The 18,002-nt window shown below is 52.7% G+C and overlaps 6 protein-coding genes across 6 annotated transcripts; 2 read left to right on the top strand and 4 right to left on the bottom strand.

Moving 5' to 3' along the window:
* Window positions 1–701: 701 nt before the first annotated feature.
* N7498_003988 (SUR7/PalI family protein) lies at window positions 702–1,796 on the bottom strand (the record flags this gene model as incomplete). Its single annotated transcript, XM_058451050.1, has 2 exons — window positions 702–1,580; window positions 1,659–1,796. The coding sequence occupies 2 exons, from the start codon at window positions 1,794–1,796 to the stop codon at window positions 702–704; spliced, it is 1,017 nt and encodes a 338-aa protein (XP_058310512.1).
* Window positions 1,797–3,368: 1,572 nt separating this feature from the next.
* On the bottom strand, window positions 3,369–6,913 carry N7498_003987 (tRNA (34-2'-O)-methyltransferase regulator RTT10; the record flags this gene model as incomplete). Its single annotated transcript, XM_058451049.1, has 3 exons — window positions 3,369–4,100; window positions 4,153–6,837; window positions 6,896–6,913. The coding sequence occupies 3 exons, from the start codon at window positions 6,911–6,913 to the stop codon at window positions 3,369–3,371; spliced, it is 3,435 nt and encodes a 1,144-aa protein (XP_058310511.1).
* Window positions 6,914–7,182: 269 nt separating this feature from the next.
* Window positions 7,183–10,593, top strand: N7498_003986 (ssDNA endodeoxyribonuclease RAD2; the record flags this gene model as incomplete). The annotated part of the gene is made up of 1 exon (XM_058451048.1): window positions 7,183–10,593. One exon carries the CDS (start codon window positions 7,183–7,185, stop codon window positions 10,591–10,593), a length of 3,411 nt encoding a protein of 1,136 aa, XP_058310510.1.
* Window positions 10,594–11,430: 837 nt separating this feature from the next.
* Window positions 11,431–12,776, top strand: N7498_003985 (Eisosome component PIL1/LSP1 family protein; the record flags this gene model as incomplete). Its single annotated transcript, XM_058451047.1, has 4 exons — window positions 11,431–11,548; window positions 11,733–11,866; window positions 11,940–12,123; window positions 12,178–12,776. The coding sequence occupies 4 exons, from the start codon at window positions 11,431–11,433 to the stop codon at window positions 12,774–12,776; spliced, it is 1,035 nt and encodes a 344-aa protein (XP_058310509.1).
* A 1,417-nt stretch (window positions 12,777–14,193) lies between these two features.
* On the bottom strand, window positions 14,194–15,586 carry N7498_003984 (bZIP transcription factor; the record flags this gene model as incomplete). Its single annotated transcript, XM_058451046.1, has 2 exons — window positions 14,194–14,762; window positions 15,328–15,586. 2 exons carry the CDS (start codon window positions 15,584–15,586, stop codon window positions 14,194–14,196), a joined length of 828 nt encoding a protein of 275 aa, XP_058310508.1.
* An 831-nt stretch (window positions 15,587–16,417) lies between these two features.
* N7498_003983 (DUF1932 domain-containing protein) lies at window positions 16,418–17,473 on the bottom strand (the record flags this gene model as incomplete). The annotated part of the gene is made up of 3 exons (XM_058451045.1): window positions 16,418–16,864; window positions 16,915–17,311; window positions 17,364–17,473. 3 exons carry the CDS (start codon window positions 17,471–17,473, stop codon window positions 16,418–16,420), a joined length of 954 nt encoding a protein of 317 aa, XP_058310507.1.
* Window positions 17,474–18,002: the final 529 nt, after the last annotated feature.

Raw genomic sequence — 18,002 nt, 5'->3', positions numbered from 1 at the left:
TTTCCTTTAAGCAGAGAAAACAATGCTTGAATTGTTACTTATCATTTCATTATTTCCATGTATACTGTTATCTTTCACCACAGTTGTCTACAGATAATAAATCTACAATACCCCATCTGTCATCAATCCTTCGACGGCTGAAGCTGACGACACTTGATGGCAGATCAGCTTGTCAGCAGTAGTCCAAACACGTATACACGGACCATAAATTGAGATCGACTGCTGACGGTCAGCCTCGTCGTTTTGCTTACAAGATTTAGATCAGGCCTCCCGACCCCGACCAATTCCCGCGAATGGCAACGATAGGGTGATCCACACTAAATGGTACAGATTTGGGGTCTTTTGAATCTCAGCGGAAGAATATAATGTCCTGGCTCCCGCTGGGAAGTTTCTACAACTTAAGAATGAAAGTGGTTTTCCATGGTTAAAAAATATTGATATTTTATATTCAAGGCGATTCGCAGTAAAGAGTCATTTCCTCAAAGAGGACGGGGGCATGATAATCACATATACAGTAAATGCATTCCTCGGCGACAATTCTCGCTGGGTTTCAAGCATCAGAGTCGTCAAAAAAAAAGTCGTAAGCACAAGCAGGGAAAGAGAAAGCCGAGCCGGTAATGGAACCGAAAAAAAAACGCCATGGTATCTCCAGTCTAAGAACGCTTCAAGAGATGTACAATGAAAGGGAATTTCAAGGACACTCAGACGTGGCGGAAGGGTTCGTATGCGTTGGTGTGACCATTGTGATTGGCGTTGGTCATGGGGTACTCGTTCGCAGCGGGAGGCGGGTACGAGGTGGTGTGCTGGTGGCCGTAGGGCACGGCACCGGCGCCGAGGGGCTCGTACGTGTAGGGAGCCTTCTCGGCGGCCATGCCCGCGCCGCGGCGTTCACGGCCCTTGTGGTTGTAGGGCGAGCGGCCGGAGCAGCAGCACACGCTGAAGAGCCAGAAGAGGGTACCGGCGAGGGAGAAGACGACGGCGAGCCAGGTGGCGGCGTACATGTTCTTGCCCATGGAGAAGGTAATGCCGTAGGCGTCAAGAAGGCCGCCGGCGGTCGAGTCCACGATGGAGAAGAGGACGGTCGCGGTGATGGAGGCGGCGGTGATGAACAGGAAGGCGAGGACGGCGAAGAGGGTGGTGACACAGCTTCCCCAGCGACTGCAGATGGCGAAGATGCCGACCAGGATCTCCACGATGGTGGTGACGAAGGCGAGAACGTAGGCGATGAACATCCACTTGGAGACGGCCTTGTAGATATTCATGATCTTGGCGTAGTCGTCGGGCAGCTCATCCTTTACGGCGTCGTTGTCCAGGCCCCAGACCTGGAGCGGGTCGAAGTAGTACTCGCTCTTGGGTTTGGAGCATGAGTCGGTGGTGTATTTGTTGTTCGAGATGTCTCCATCGCAGTGACCCCAGAGACCGATGGAGTAGAAGTCCTTCAGGGTGCTGTCATCCTGGAGCTTGCTCAGGACGTCCGACACATCGTTCGCGGTGACGCTGGTGATTCCATGCTCGCTGAGGATGTTCTCGATTTCCGTCGTTGTTTTGGACCCGGCACTGCTGATGTTCTGGATGTCGAGCTATAGAGCGAACCATTGTTAGCAGGGCACTCGTGGTGAAAGACAAGAAAGCAAAGTGAAAGTTGCGCCAAAACATACCCGAATGAAGTACAGGTTATTCAATGTGCTGGAGCTGGCCTTGGTGCAGCCCAATCCGACCATAATAATACAGATCAGAGATGCGATCGTAAGCACATAAGGCGTGAAGATACACGCGACGCGTCCGGCTTTCCCCATGATGATGAGTGATTGGATCTGGAAGGGGAAGTTGGAAATTGGATGATGGTGAGGGAGAAAGGGAGACGGGGGAAGCGGGTGGTTTTTAACGTGGATGATCGGCGGAAACAAATTACTGTGTAAATGTACAGCCTCGTCGAACACCAGCCTCCTGCGAAGGGGCGCAGGGCAGGGACGGGACCAGTCACGGGGTAAACAGACCCGCTCCCACGCCACGTTTCTATTCATGGCTGCGCTAGTCCTCTTTGGGGCGCAAGGTTCGCTGCCCTGACGAGACCCGACTGAGACTGTCGAGGTACATCCAAGTAGCCCAAGCAGCCCATCGATCAGGGAACACAACATGGGGGCACACATGAAGTCACATCCCCCCGTCCAACACATTACACCAGCTCGTCCCGTCCTCCCGGACTCAATTAAAATACAGTCGGCCTCCCGTGGTTCGAGCGCAGGATCGTCATACCAACGGGCCCAATCAGGCCGATCACCATTTCCACCCCCGTGCAAGCCTCGTCATCCCTCCACTCCAGCCTTGTGGGCCCCGATGGATTTTTGCCTGACTGCTCACTTCACAGCCCTAGCTCTGCGTAATCTGGCATTTGATCTCGGCCAGGCTGCTTCGTTTCCCACTTGGCACAGATGCCGTTATCCGCCCCACTGCCTTGCCTCCACACCGACACCTATCCCTTGTGGCTCTAGTTTCTATAATTATCTTTTAAAATAGGCTTTTCTGGGGATTCGGCACTCGCGTCGGTTCGCTTGACGAACCTATTCTATCTGTACACCTCGTGGCTCCTAGGTCTCTATTTTTTGGGTGAAGATCTTGCGCGTCCCTCAGCCACACGCCATCCGGCGATACGTTATCGCCAAAGCCAACGCGATCGCCACTTGCGTCTCTACGTACTATGTACAAGGTTTCCGCTCCAATCACCTGTTGCCTACTACCTACTCTATCAAGGAAATCACTGCGACCGCTCGATAGTCCATTCCACGTATACTGATCAATACATGGACCTGCCTTCACCGCTTCCCACTCCACCCGCACAACTTACATCTACTCCAGATAACGTTCGGACTCCATAGATGACACTTGCGAAAATAGAAAGATTACGCAAAACACCGGCCGGGTGGAGCATGGCATTCCCGTCTAGATTATGTCTGATGCAGATAGATGACACCGCATCTGGAGAAAGCCCCATCTCCACTTCAAGCACTATATCCAAGACCGGCAATCGCCCCACCTGGAACAAATGAAACCCTCGAATAATACTTAAAGGGAGCTAGCTGTCGCACTGTTTGCTTGGCGTCTCGAACAAACTCCAGGGCTAAATTCCCTCTAGCAACGCCCTCTAGCCCTTTTGAACACGGCTATAGGACGGGCGGAAGGAAGTCACTTGGCTTCGAGCAGCCGTGTAGATATCTTAAATTGGAGCACATTGCTCCATTTGGGCAATGTCCAATGATAGTGCAAGTCTAATTTCAATCCTTTATGCCATGATTCTTCACCCTTGGTTCAAGGTGTCATTTCCTATGTACATTTTTGTGCATCACGTCGTCATTATGCAGATCAATTCTTTACAACTTGATCTGAAACATTTCCATACCAACACCGCAGACTAGCAGCATTCCCTCATTTTCGGATACCTTAATCAACCCCAGAGAGGATAAGTCAGCCACAGCGCTGTACCGGTCCAGCAGAAATTCAACGCGGATTCCTTGTGCACCATGCTGCGTAGGATCCACCGTGATGGACCAGATCTTGACTCGGTGGTCGTTGCCCGAGGAAGCCACTGTGAGTGTGATGAGTTCAGTGTCGGACCTAACGGCGTGGGATCTTTTCTGGTGGAGAATTTTGACGGTCGTCGTTGAAGCTGCATGGGCGTCTGGTACCGAGACTGTAGCCACCTGGACGCTTCCGTCTGAGCCCGTCGTCAAGAGAGACGCAGAAATGGAGCTATCATCGCCTCCGGCCACGATGACGGTGGCGGAGTCGGAAAGTGTTACGAGATCCATTGCTTTGATGCTGTTCGAATGGATTTGATATCGGCTTTCACAGGAGATCTCTTCGGGTGAGACGGTAGAGTTTCGAAGAGATGGCTTTGGAGTCAAAGCAGACGAAGCGATCGTATAGAATGGCTCGAGCGTGGTGGTTAGGTCCCAAAGAGTAAAGAATCCATCTGTAGCGGCAGTAATCAGGCTCACTGACGAGTCCTTCACCCAGAAATGGCCTTGAGTCAAACAGTTCGTCATGTATGTTCCCCTGCCCAAAAGGGTGAATTTGGCACCGGATGGAGAAAAGTGGAGAATCTAAATTGTGTTAGTTATTCTTAGGCAAATCAATTGATGGAAATCCACTAACCTTGATCGTTGAGTTGGAGAGGGTCAAGCACAGGAGGAACTCCTGCCCAACTCCAGAATCTCCGACTTCCACCACGTCGAAACTGGTTATTCGACGCTCCGAGTTCGGGTCATCTTTCGGACCGGTGGCCAAAAGTATTGTTGCAAGACCAAATGATGGAACAGATTTCACTTTCCAGACGAAGAACTCTTCATATGCAGAACTCGTGAACAAGTACTGTCCATCCTTTGACCAGCTGACTTGCTGAATACCTGATCTGTGTGTATCCAGAGTACGCATACATTCAAAGGATCCCCACGGACTTGCATTGACCGGGCTTGACGGTGTAAATATGCGCACTGTAGTATCTTCCGATCCGGTAGCGAAGAGCGGTTGTCTGCCCTGAGCGGAGTCGACGCTGCCCACAGACTTGATTTCACGCCCATGGCTTCCAGGTCGGAGGCATCGGTTGGTATCGGTACGGATGAGGCGGGTGTACATATGAGAGCCGTCTTTCCAAACGAAGACAGCGTCATTATCACTAGTTACATGGTGAAAGGCCCAACCTCTGCGAGCGCCACCCGAAGGAATGGAAATGACGTCCGTTTGTTTCGACTCATTGCGTAGAACAAAGGATTGGGATCTGAACCCGTAAATCATCAGATCACCACTTGCCTCGTCAAAGTAGGCACCTCCGATATTCCCAGCGAGACCAGAATATGACCTATGCACTGTTTCAAACGAGACAGCGTTGTGATCGTTTTCGCTGGTTTTTATGTCGAGGAGACAGAAGAATCCATCACCTCCACAGGTCAACACATGTTCCGGACTGGTGCCACTCGAATCTGCCACCGATGGAATCACTTGGATATGGTTGGTGCAGGCACGGCCATGGACACGTCGATCCTCTACCAGAGGCCGGGAGTCCATACCAATACCTGAGATTCGATACACAGCCAGGCCACCAAGTTTAGATCCAATCATTAGATACTGACCGTTGCATATCAGTGATGCAGCAGAAACAGCGAATGGCGCTTTTGGTAAGCTGAAAGTAACAGCCTCAGTCTTGGGAAATTCGACATTCCATTCCATAACGGTCACCAGGGTCGCGGTATTCTCGGTTGGATAATAAGCAAGGAATGAGAGAGTCTCCGGCTGCGAGGTGTTTTCAAGAGCAATGAGTCCGATGGGTCTTCCGCCCATCTCCACAAGATGGGACAGTGATTTGGTATCATGCTTGTAAAGTTGAATGGAGCCTTGCGCACTACCAACCAATGCAAGTCGTTTTCGCGGAACCCCAGCGATCAACAGGAACGAGCGAGGGTCTTCTGCGGTACACAGAGTCTCCCAGGTAATACTCGCTTTTTCCCCTGTCTCGACATGCCCAATTTGTAGCTCAGCGTTCGCAGAGCAGGCAATGAAAGTGTCTGGAGTAACGAAGCCGAAGGCTTTTGTGCCAATCTTCGAAGGACGGCCTTTGGTTGAAACGTCAAGGTCGTTTGATGGCGAAATATCATTCTCATCGGTCTCTTTGACAAGGAAGCTGTTCAAGGCGCCATCAGCACCTCCTGAGTAAACAGCAGTCTCTTCGCCACGGCTACAAAGATCTAGAGACCAAATATGCTTGCCGGAATGGAGATGAGATGAGGCGGTCTCGTATAGCTCATATATCGTTGTACCAGAAGGGTCTGGGTCCCAGGTCAAATCCCAAACGACGCAAGTAGCATCCTCGGCCCGCGACACCAGACCCATCTTGTTGGGCTGGCTCTCTCTGAGGGGCCGGAAGTTCACGCTCCAAATGCGAGAAACGTGCCCAAAAGCCTTCGCAACGCACGATTCCGCATCAATACCCGGATTGTCCAGAGTGGCCCCAAATCCAGTGCTTCGAAGCTCGAAGCCATCCGTAGAGTATGCGGAAGGATCCCGGGATGACTTGTTTTCACAGTCGGAGATGTCCCATATGCGCACGGTTCGATCATCACTGCAGCTCGCCAATAGCCGACCAGATTTTCCACCGTTCAAGGATGAAATATTGGGTGAGATGCGCACGCCGAATATTGAACCGTCATGACCAGTGAAGTAATGATGAATTGAGCCAACGCAGCTGGCTTTAGATGGCTCATTTCCATCGATGAAGCAAGACCAAACAATGATTTCACCGAATACCGTACCTGCAGTGATCAGGATGTGAGAGTGGGAGAGTGCAATGAGGTCTGCGGCGTACAAGATACACTTGACGCTCGTTGTCAGTTGATAGATGCTGATTGAGAAGTGATATTTTGATGACGCGGAGGGTGAAAGCTTCAAGCTCAACAATGCGTTGTTCGCTGTGACCAGATATGTTGTATCTGGCTGCTCAAGGACAGCAGCACACCCGTTCATGATCCAGTCTGGAGCGAGGAATTCGGCACTGGACACGGACAATGTTACTACATTGTTGGACCCCAAGACGAGATCAATAGCACGTAGGGACTTTCCGCCCCAGGCTATAATTTGCAAAATATCTTTCCCATCGTCATGATCTTGTTGAGGGAGGATGATGAATCCATGGACATTGTTCCGTCTGAAGATTTGAACTTGAGCAGCCACATGGCCAGTTCGGTCGTCAATCACTCGGAAGAACGGACCTTGGCCTTGCAAGATAAAGTTTCTCGTGTTCCAGTCAAGCGTCTTTAATGCTGTTATGGGAAGACAAGCATCCACAAACTGAAGTTTTGAGTCAGCGGGGCATTGGATGAACAGGGTATTTCGCATGGACACAGACCTCAAGAGATGGTGACATTTCCACAGGCTCCCCCACGCATTGAGAAGCATCACCGCTTTAACCAACCCAATCAATTGCAGCGTCTATCTTGACTCTCATCTGAGGAATATCAAAATTGCGCCTGCTTCTGCCAGAACGCTTACTAATAACAGCACTAGTCCTAAAGTGGCGATATTGATCAGGTGACTTCGCGTGATCAACGTGGAGCCCATGTCATCAGCCTTCTCTCTGCCAAGGCATGATTCGATGTTCAAACTCACTCGAGTGGCATCTCACTCAGTGTCGCCATGGGTGTCACCGGGCTCTGGACAGTGGTTCAGCCCTGTGCTCGGCCTATCAAACTCGAAACCCTCAACAAGAAACGGCTAGCTGTCGACGCGTCCATCTGGATCTATCAGTTCCTAAAAGCCGTACGCGATAAAGAGGGCAATGCACTGCGCAACTCCCACGTTGTGGGATTCTTCCGCCGGATATGCAAGCTGCTGTATTTCGGAATTCGACCTGTCTTTGTCTTCGATGGCGGCGCACCAGTTCTCAAGCGACAGACGATCGCAAGTCGCAAGAAGAGACGCGAGGGCCGTAGAGAAGATGCTGTAAAGACGGCGGGAAAGCTACTTGCAGTGCAGATGCAACGGACTGCTGAAGAAGAAGCCGCAGAACGCCGTCGAAATCGGAAACGCGCGCAGGAACCTGAGGAGGCCGTCCCCGATGCACCTGTCTATGCGGATGAGGCTCTCATGACCGAACAGGAGAAACAGCAAACCCGCAAATTCAAGAAGAAGGACGCTTATCACTTACCCACCATGGATGTTTCTCTGGAAGAGATGGGCGCTCCGAATGACCCACGTATCATGTCTCAAGACGAACTGGAAGAATATGCGCGGCAGTTCCACCAGGGACAAGATATTAACCTCTACGATTTTTCCAAGATAGACTTTGACAGTCCTTTCTTCCTGAGTCTGCCTGCGACAGATCGATATAATATCTTAAATGCCGCGAGGCTCAGGAGTCGCCTGAGAATGGGTTATTCCAAGGAACAGCTGGATACCATGTTTCCAAATCGTATGGACTTTTCGAGATTTCAAATCGAGCGTGTGAAAGAGCGAAATGACCTGACGCAACGACTAATGAACATCAACGGCATGAATGGCGAAGAGGCTTTTTTCAACTCCGGTCAACGAATCGCTGGCGAGCGTGGCAGGGAATATGTCCTGGTCAAAGATAGAGAACATGAGGGCGGCTGGGTGTTGGGTGTTGTTGGAAACAAGGAAGCAGGGCAAGAGGACAAACCTATTGATGTGGATCAATACGGTATGCCCGAGGTCTTGTCGGGGTCAGAGGACGCGTCAGATGAAGAAGAATTTGAGGATGTTCCGATCGAGGGACTCAACAGGCTGCCGAAACTCCCATTTCTGAAAGAAGGCGTTTTCGATCAGTCCCTCCATCAAGCGCAGGAAGATGCAGACATGCAAAGAGCACTCTTTGAGTCTCGCCAAGGCAAACGAGGCTCTATCGCAAATACTGATGATGACGCACTTTTCGTCCAAGATGAAAATCACACCGAAGACTTCTTCAACGATGATGGAGATGACGATCTTGAAAAAGCGATTGCTCTCTCAATGCACCCGAATGAAGGGCATGACGAAGATATGCCCGACATCAACATCAATCGACCGGCAGACATGGCAATGCCTCCTGAGCCTGTGGCAGATCTGTCCTCCGAGAGCGATGACGATGGAATGGACTTTTCAGCTGCGATTGCACAGACAAAGGTCTCAAAGAAGCCGCGCACTCAGAATCCATTCAGTGGTCCTCTTCCCTTCGAATCCATCAAACTCAACAAGACCACTAAAGCCGCCGAGCCTGCTCCTGAGATTGATGAGAATGCTGGAGGTTTCATTAAGGAGCCTACAAAAAAGAAGAAAACCGATCCGCTTCCTCCATGGTTTGTTGGCGAGCGAGTGAATGAGGAATTCATCGTGGATAAACCCTTCGACGATCGGGATGATGCCACAGATCATGATCATGTGGTTTTTACGAATCGCCGATCACCAGAGATCATTGATGTCGATGGCATGCCAGACACAAAAGAGATCGTTGATCTAGAAGAGCCAGAGGAAAGGGAAAGGGAGACCAAGGCTCATGATAAAAACATTCCAGATGTGCAACAGATGAAGCATGAATTTGTCGAGGCTGAGCCTTTGGAGAAGCCGGTTGGAAAGAAAGCTCCCACCGAGGAACTCCGTACTGAATTTACATCTACATCCAACAAGGAAGAAGAGCTCAATGTTCGACTACCGCCTCCCCATACTGAGCCTTCCCCGGAACCCGAGTTTGAAGACGTTGTGGGCCAGGCACCAGCTCCGGATCCTGAAACTTCGATAGTAGCTGATCAACACAAGCCTACTCCGGACCAGACGGAAGAGTCCAGCGTCCAGGAACAACCTTCTCCCGCTGAACTCTCTCCTGAACCAGATTTTGAAGATGTCCTAGCCCAACCGCCAGCCCAAGCTCCAGAAATCACAGTGGTCTCCGATCAGCATCCCAAGCCGCAAGATGAACCTATCCAACCTGAACTATATGTCGAAGACGACGGCGAGTTCAGCGATCCGGAAGACGAAGATCTTTTGCAACAGCTTGCCGCCGAAGGAGAAGAACACGCCCGATTTGCGCAGACCCTCAACTCGGCAGTACCCATTCAGGATGCCTTTGACTACGAACAAGAGCTGAAACAGCTCCGAAACCAGCAGCGAAAAGACCGGCGTGATGCAGATGAGGTGACTCAGATCATGATCAACGAGTGCCAGCAGCTGCTCACACTCTTCGGGTTGCCATACATTACTGCACCCATGGAAGCCGAAGCGCAGTGCGCCGAGCTCGTTTCATTGGGCCTCGTGGACGGTATCGTCACGGATGATAGTGATATCTTCCTCTTTGGAGGCACTCGAGTCTACAAGAACATGTTCAATCAGAGCAAGTTCGTAGAATGTTACCTTACGTCCGACTTTGAGAAGGAGTATGCCCTCCACCGGCGCAAGCTCATTAGCTTTGCGCATCTCCTAGGCAGTGATTACACGGAAGGCATCCCCGGAATCGGTCCGGTCACAGCGCTGGAGATCATCACCGAGTTCTCAAGTCTGGAAGAGTTTCGTGACTGGTGGGGAGAAGTCCAAATGGGTGTGGTCAAGCCGGACGACGTCCACCAGGCCTTTTGGAAGAAGTTTCGGAAAAAGGCCTCGAAGATCTTCCTGAGTACTTCATTCCCCGACACTCGAGTAGACGAGGCCTACCTCGAGCCCGAGGTCGACTCCGACCCGTCGCAGTTCCAATGGGGCATCCCAGACCTGAACGGTCTGAGACATTTCCTCATGGCGACGATCGGCTGGAGTCAGGAACGGACCGACGAGATCTTGGTACCGGTCATCCGAGATATGAACCGGCGCGAGCAGGAAGGCACACAGTCGAACATTACGCAGTACATGCAGGGACCGCAAGGCGCCGGGGCCTTTGCGCCCCGAGTCCGCGGCAGCGGGCCCAGCCGCATGGAGAAGGCGTTCAACCGACTGCAGCAACAAGCTCAAGGGGAAGATACGTCACCCAGGGCCGATGGAGAAGGTTCGGGGTCGAGGGGTAAACGAGGGGTATCCAAGAAAGCGAGCGCTAAGGCTGGCACGAGCAAGAAACGCAAGACGAACTGAACCGAACCCAAGAGGCTGATTCTGGGTAGTATGTTAATGTATCTAGATAGGATGATAGTCGATGATATTAATCTATGATCAACCAGTCCCGAACCTCCTAGCGTACCAAACAGTCAAACCCCCACCGATCCACGAGATAAGCAGTGTCCTGGCATACCGTCCCCACTGACGATCGTCAATGACTCCTTCAGGGACCATTCTGTCCCAGACTCCTGGTCTTCTCAGAACTTGCAATGTAACTCTGCGGAATCATGACATGGTGCACACTCGGTCAAAAAAGTGGCGGACGCCAATGACATCAACCGAGTCGAAACCGATGACGTCGGCGATCGTGAAATCGGTACTATTGGATCGACCTTCTTCGTACTCCATTGAGCAGGGAAAAGGGGACGCTAGTGCGGGTCGAGACGAGGCGCAGTAGATCCGCAGGTGCCCGGGCTCATTAATGAGACTTTCCGGGAGTTCGTAGCTGGTTGCCGGGGTGTCTGATATCGCAGCTTCCTTCGTTACCACCGAAACGGGTCAAGTGTCCCGGCCGAATTGTCGACGTCACCTCGAAAGTCTTCAGCTCGCATTTTATTAAAAGACTGGAGAAAACTTTAAACCAAAGAGTGCCCTGACTTCTCCGGTTGCAGAGTTCCGTCGCATCCCGTTAAGAAAAAGAGCAAGTGCTCCTCCCAACGAGCTCCCCCTCTTTTTAGCTCACGTCACTACTGCGCAAGGCACTACTTTTTCCCTGGCTCCTTTTCCTGACTCCTGCAAGGTACCTTTTTCCGACTCGATTATCTACCTTCTGCCTCCCTTCCCCTTTCTCTTCGTTAATCTACACCTGCCGCCATGCATCGCACCTATTCTATGCGCCAGTCGCGCGCCCCGACCGCCGCGCAGATCGAGAACCCCCCGCCGCCATTGTCTACGACCAAGTCCAACCGATGGCTAGGAAAGGGTGGCATCGGTGAGTGTTGAGCTTTGAGAGTTCCGGTCTGGTCTGAGTTGGTCGCTGGCCCGTGTGTGCATCTCGTACACACCCGAGGAACCTGGTGCTGCCCGATCGGGGATCCGCCTCCGTCCAGGGAAAACTACGGGATCGCGAACTCAACCAAGATCTACGATAGAACAATCGCTAACGGGTTGCTCAGGACATGCGTTTCGTAAAAATACCGCCGGTGCCTTCGGCCCCGACCTCGCGCGAAAGCTGTCGCAGCTCGTCAAGATGGAGAAGAACGTAATGCGCAGCATGGAGCTCGTCGCTCGGGAACGCATGGATGTCGCTGTATGTCACATATCCGACCGTCCCCATTGAACCCATTGAACTGAGCCGCAAAGCTAACGGTGTGTTCTTGTAGCAACAACTGTCCCTGTGGGGCGAGGCCTGCGACGAGGACGTGTCGGATGTCACGGACAAGCTCGGCGTCCTTATTTACGAGATCGGTGAGCTGGAGGATCAATTCGTCGACCGCTACGACCAGTACCGCGTCACCATCAAGAGCATCCGAAACATTGAGGCCTCCGTGCAACCCAGCCGAGACCGTAAGACCCCGACGTGATCACAATTCATAGCCATTGACTGACTCTCCCCAACAGGCAAGCAGAAAATCACCGACGAGATCGCCAAGCTCAAGTACAAGGACCCTCAATCGCCGCGCATCGTCGTCCTCGAGCAGGAGCTGGTGCGCGCCGAGGCCGAGTCCCTGGTCGCCGAGGCGCAGCTGTCGAACATCACGCGCGAAAAGGTCAAGGCCGCTTTCCAATACCAGTTCGACGCTCTGCGCGAGCACTGCGAGAAGGTTGCCATCATCGCCGGCTACGGCAAGCACCTGATCGACTTGATCGACGACACCCCCGTGACCCCCGGTGAGACCCGCCACGCATACGACGGCTACGACGCCAGCAAGGCCATCATTCAGGACTGCGAGGACGCACTCACCAACTGGGTTTCCTCCAAGGCTGTCGTCAAGTCCGGACTGTCCACGCGCACTCGCACCCTGTCTCAGCGCCGCGCCAACGCCATCAAGAACCGCGACGGCGTCGACCTGTCCGGTCAGGACCAGGCCCTGGAAGGCGACCGGGACTCGTGGCTGCCCGCCGACCAGCACCCCAACTACGAGGACGTCGAAGACGGCAGCACTATGGAAGGCGAGGCGCGCGGCCGTGAAGAGGAACGGGAGCCCATGGGCGCATAAGCCAGCTCACCTCCAATCACGAATCTGACGGCTTCGTTGTTTTCTTGCGCCTTTGAAGCTGTTCGAGGGGGTCACGTTCCCCAAATCCCCTCGAAGCAGCTCTTCCCCACGCTCTTTGTCCGCGTCACAGCTGCCTAAATGGCGCGATCGGTACATGTAGACATACTCTCACAATGTCGGCATCGGTACTTTCTCGGCTCCATGGCGCCAATCACGCAGTGGCTGTCCTTTTAAACCCCATACGCTCTTTCACCCAATTCACATGCTCGAATGTCGTGATACAATACCCATGGGACGTGCTCGTGGCGCCCCAGTTCCTTTGTATGGTTGAGATGGGTCGAAGGGACCATCTCGATTTACCATCGTCGACCATCCGAAGCTGCGGAGTTGCGAACACGGCCGAGGAACACAGACACGAGCTTCCTTTTGGCTTGTTTTGTATGGTCTTGTCTTGTTTTCCTTAATGTAATACCATCTTGTGCAGGGCTTTTGTTTTTGATTTGAGGTTTTATCTTGTGCGTCGTCGGAGGTGGAGATAGGATAGGATAGTTGGGCACGGTAATCCACTAAGAGTTAATGAAGTTTTAATATGATTATCTGAGTCAGTATCCGAGTCAGTATACGAGTCAGTATACGAGTCAGTAGTACAATGCAGGCTACCAAAGTTATGCATAGTGATGCAGTGATGCAGCAACTAGAGACGGAAGTAGCAGGAGCTACGAGGTTCAAGATAAGTTTGGAAGTGAAAAACACCAATGGACTCGGTTGCAGTCCGAGCAAACAAGGTCTGTTATGTATAATGCAAGTAAATCCAAACCGGAGAACTTAATGAATCCCATAGCAAAACAAAAGGAGACCCATCCGAACAGGAAAAACCTCACGTGCATTTGCGACAACACCACACCACCACACCACATCGAATGTCGTTCCCGACCCTGCACTAGGTAACGGGAACAGTAACCACATTCAGATTATACCTGAAAGAAACAGCATGAAAGCAGATAGGATATAGAGAGATATCGAGGGCCTGGGCAGGGGAGGGGGGGATATAGAGCCCAGGGGAAGGGAGATGGAAATAGGTAACCAAATCCATAAACCAAGGCAGGAAAAATATCGTCGGGGTCCGACAGCAATGCGGACCATCCCTTAGAATCGCAGAAACCACGGTCGAGGGAGCCCCGAAGTGGAGAACGAGAATTAGAGAGAAAGGTCGTGACATCGTCATGGAGTGTTCCCTCAGTCTCAGTTCTTCCTATTGTATGATATAGGGAAAACGAGATAAAGAAGATCAACAACTCCAAAGAGCAGGAAATGAATCAAACACCGAGAAACGGACTGGGGGACCGCAGAAGGGAGATGATACACGAACGCAGGCCAAAACATCCCAAAAAAAAAAGCAAAACTTGGATTTCAGCTCCTACTCATCAGTGCCGACGCCCTTCTTTTTGGGCTGAATATGCTGTTGGCCTGAGCGACTACCGCCAGCCTTTGATTCGAGAGCCGACCCATCTTTAGGCGGAGGCATACGGGTGGAAGTAGCCTCGTGCTTTTCAGTGAGAAGGTTCTTCAACCAGCGGTTCTCCATCTCGAGCTGGGCAACGCGAGCTTCGAGAGAAGCGTTCTTCTCGGTAGTCTCACGAACGGTGCGCTCGAGGACCTGCTCGCGCTGCTTCTTCTTCATGCGGAAGCGAGCACTGGCGGCCGTATTCCGCCGGCGCCGGTCCTCTTCGGCAGCAACTCGCACACCCTCCTCCTGACCCAAGGCCGCGGCAATGCGGTCTCCGGGAATGGAGGTGGAGTACTTGATGTTGCCCATCTGGCCGTTTGGTGGAGAGATGGATGACGAGACATCAGAGGGAGTCAGAGCCCCCGGAGCGTGGCCGAGCTCGTCGGGCGCAAATGGCACAGGCTGGTAGATGGACTGAGCCGAATACGGCATGATGTGGTCGGGAATCGAATAGTTGATCGACTTGTCTCCCGGATGGCCTGGGGGATGGAGTAAGCGATCGATTCGAAGGGAAGTTGATGAATCCATTAGGGAGGAAAGACAGGAGGATAGAACGACGTTCGCAACCCCATGAGAGGCGCGCGTGATATACACACGATCATTCTTGCAAATAAATTTGGGGGGAGGAAGCGTTCACATAGTGAGGGGAAGATGTTCAAAGGACAGCAGGGTAGGCTCGCGATGTCATCTGCGCGCGGGATTGCGTGCTCGCTATTTTATCACAGGTGGTGATCTCATCCCACAATGAGATAGATCATGTCCGGCCAAGTCTTGCCGAGGGCCTTTGTGTAGCAAAAGCTCTGAACCCCAAAATAGGAGAGCTTGCCAGTCCGGGGAATTTGATGGTGATTGGGGGAGGTGTAGGGGATGAAAACTGAACAAGTGGCATAACAACGCATACGCATTGGGAGGATACGGGATTTCAGGCAAATGCATTCAGGTCCAGGATTACTGCGAGGTCAAGCCCCAGCAATCAAACACGAACCATAAGCCTCGATGGCGCAAGAGATGCAACATCTGACAACAAGTCAAAGCTTCACGTACCGTGATAGGGATATCCCCGGAGATCGAGAGAACGATCACTATCTATACTGTCGTAGGAGCTGACGGAAAGCCCGCCCATGCCCTCGGTTTGATCGTATTCCATGTTCACGTTGGTAAACGGGACCAGCCCGGTATCAGCGTCGAAGGAATACTGTCGGTTCCTGGCTGCAGCCGCCGGATCGGTGCGAGACAGCAAGAAGTTGAAGTTTTCGAGCTTGTCGAAGGCCTCAGGTGGTCGCGAGGCGTGTTCCTCCGACATTTGGTTGAAGGAAGGAAGAAGTAGGGAAAGAGAAAATGAGAGCCGGGGGCGGTCCAAGGTTGGCTGGCCTCTTGCGTCTAGGGCTCCTCCGAGAGGGGTTCCTCGTTGCAAACCAGATGTAAGATGTGGTGGTAACAGAAGTGGGAAGTGTGCAGAAGACCAAAACCAGTTGTTTTTTCACCACGGTAACCCCAGATCAGAGGAGGGGGGATGATCTCGGAAACAAGCAAATAAGTGACTAAGAGGATTGGATATTGTGGACGTTTGGCCGCGATGACCTTTTACACAAAGTACACGGGTACACGGTGGAATCGCATAACGAGCCACGTCGACCACGAATCAGAACGAGGCAGAAAAGCCAAAAAAAGGGGGGGGTTGGCACGTCCGTGGGAGAGTAGTAGAGAGGAGGGGAAGTTGATTGAGGAAGAGCAAGCCTCAGCAGGAGATCGCCCCGTGGATGATCTGATAGAATGGAGAAATGTCGTGATCGCGCACTCTGGTTCGCTCGTCGGCCCAGGGGTTTGCTTCACCGCCGGGTTGTTCGCTTGTGATACGGTTATAGTCCCTAGGTATATATAGCGAGGGATGCGAGTCTAGATGTCTATAGATCCCCAGATTTCCAGGTTGATTTAGGCGCGAATGGTGTACAGGAAGAAAAGGGGCTCTTCAATCCATCTCCGCTCGGACGGAAAGTCTGAAATTGGGCCGCGGATCCCCACTTGGCGATGACGCGGACTCGGCCGTTACGAAATTTGGGCGTAACACGGAGGCTTGGCAGTCCTAAGTCTAGAAGATGCATCAAAAAGCCACACCGATGCGATCGGCCCCTCCCTATGACATAGAATTTCCGATATCGTGCTCCGTTCCTCGCTGAGCAATGATGCCGGCTGCATCCTCCACGCTGGTCCCACGTCGTCGCTGCTCGACACGTTCTTGACCTAGGATTGTATCCTCCGCTACGGCGCGGTAGACCTCGGCAATTCCGCCATAGATACTGGCCCCGACTCCATCCCATCCACCCTCTGAATCGAACGTTTCACCGATGCCGCGCATCTCGTCCACCCATCGGTACGCCTTGGGACTCATCCCTATGACGCCAGCGCGAGCCAACGAGCCCGTGTGTGGGGAGAAAGTGTCGAGATGCTCCAGCAGCTCCGGGAGAAGCGATTCCCGCTGAGCGGTGGAGAAGGACAGAATCGACAGCGCAGTGAGGCCCTTGGTGAGTGCCGCAAAGGACATCTTGAGTGTGGACGCCGCGCCAACCCGCGGCGAAACGAGCTTCATGTTCAACGTGTCGGCCAGTGCTGTAAACGTGGGGGGCAGTTCACCGCGCCCGACAGCACCACGCTGGGCTTCTTCCACTTTCCGTCTGTAAGCTTTGGCGGGCCCCCAATGATCCCGCCATCGAGGAAGTGGCTCCCGGCCAATGACCCGATTGAGGTGGGCTCATACAGCGCTGCCATCTGCTGGGCCCATCGGGCTGGCTTTGCATTGAGGTCGAGGTAGAAGAGATCGCTTCGGTTCGGCCGATGGTTAACGTCCTCCAACTCCTGCCGTCTACTTGCTGTATCGGGCTGCCTGTAGGCCCCCGCAATGCGCTCCGCCGTCGCGAGAGCATTCCGCGGAGGCAGGATGGATAAGATGTAGTCCGCCTGGATCACGAGCTCCTGATCTGAAGACAGTGCCTCGATGCCAGCCGCGTGGATTCGCGCCAGCGTGTGTTCACTGTTGGATCCGTCAACCGGGCTGTTGTAGTTGTAGGAATGTACCTTCCCACCTTCTCCCCTCCGCGACGGTGACTACCCGGTAATCATGGCCCTTGAGCAGATTCGCCATGCCCAAGCCCATGTCTCCGATGGAGACGATCCCAACGGTGGTGGCACGCATGTCCAGTTTCTGTATAGAGTGATGTCTAGAGTCACGGGCTCTGTCAGGTCATCTTTACAGTAAGGTAACATCTCCGTGCGGGGGACTTAGTTAGTTAGGGGGACGAATTTGTCAGCTGGTGACGTGTCTGGACACCGGTAACGTAATTCACGGCCAACCCGTTAACACGGCCAACCCGTTAGCCCCACCAGAAATCGCGCGTCCAGTCCTACCTACCATCTTCAACTACCCACCATGCCACCAAATCGCTCTGAATCCTGGCATAAATCTGCTGAGCAGGAGGGCAGGATCCTATTAGCCCTTCAGGCGGTGCAAAAGGGCCAAATTAAATCTCTCTACGCCGCAGCGAAGCTATACGATATGCCCTACACTACCCTCCACGACCGCGCTACCGGAACGTCTCCACGCGTCGATAAACGCTGGCATAGCCATAAAATGACACAATTAGAAGAGGATTCGCTTACTGAGTGGATCATCTCTATGGATTCGCGTGGTGCAGCACCTAGGCCCTCTACTGTGAGAGAGATGG

This window comes from Penicillium cinerascens, assembly GCF_028974065.1.
Source record: "Penicillium cinerascens strain IBT 15544 chromosome Unknown contig_24_segment0_segment0, whole genome shotgun sequence".
NCBI lineage: Eukaryota > Fungi > Ascomycota > Eurotiomycetes > Eurotiales > Aspergillaceae > Penicillium > Penicillium cinerascens.
This window is presented reverse-complemented; position numbering and strand designations above follow the sequence as displayed.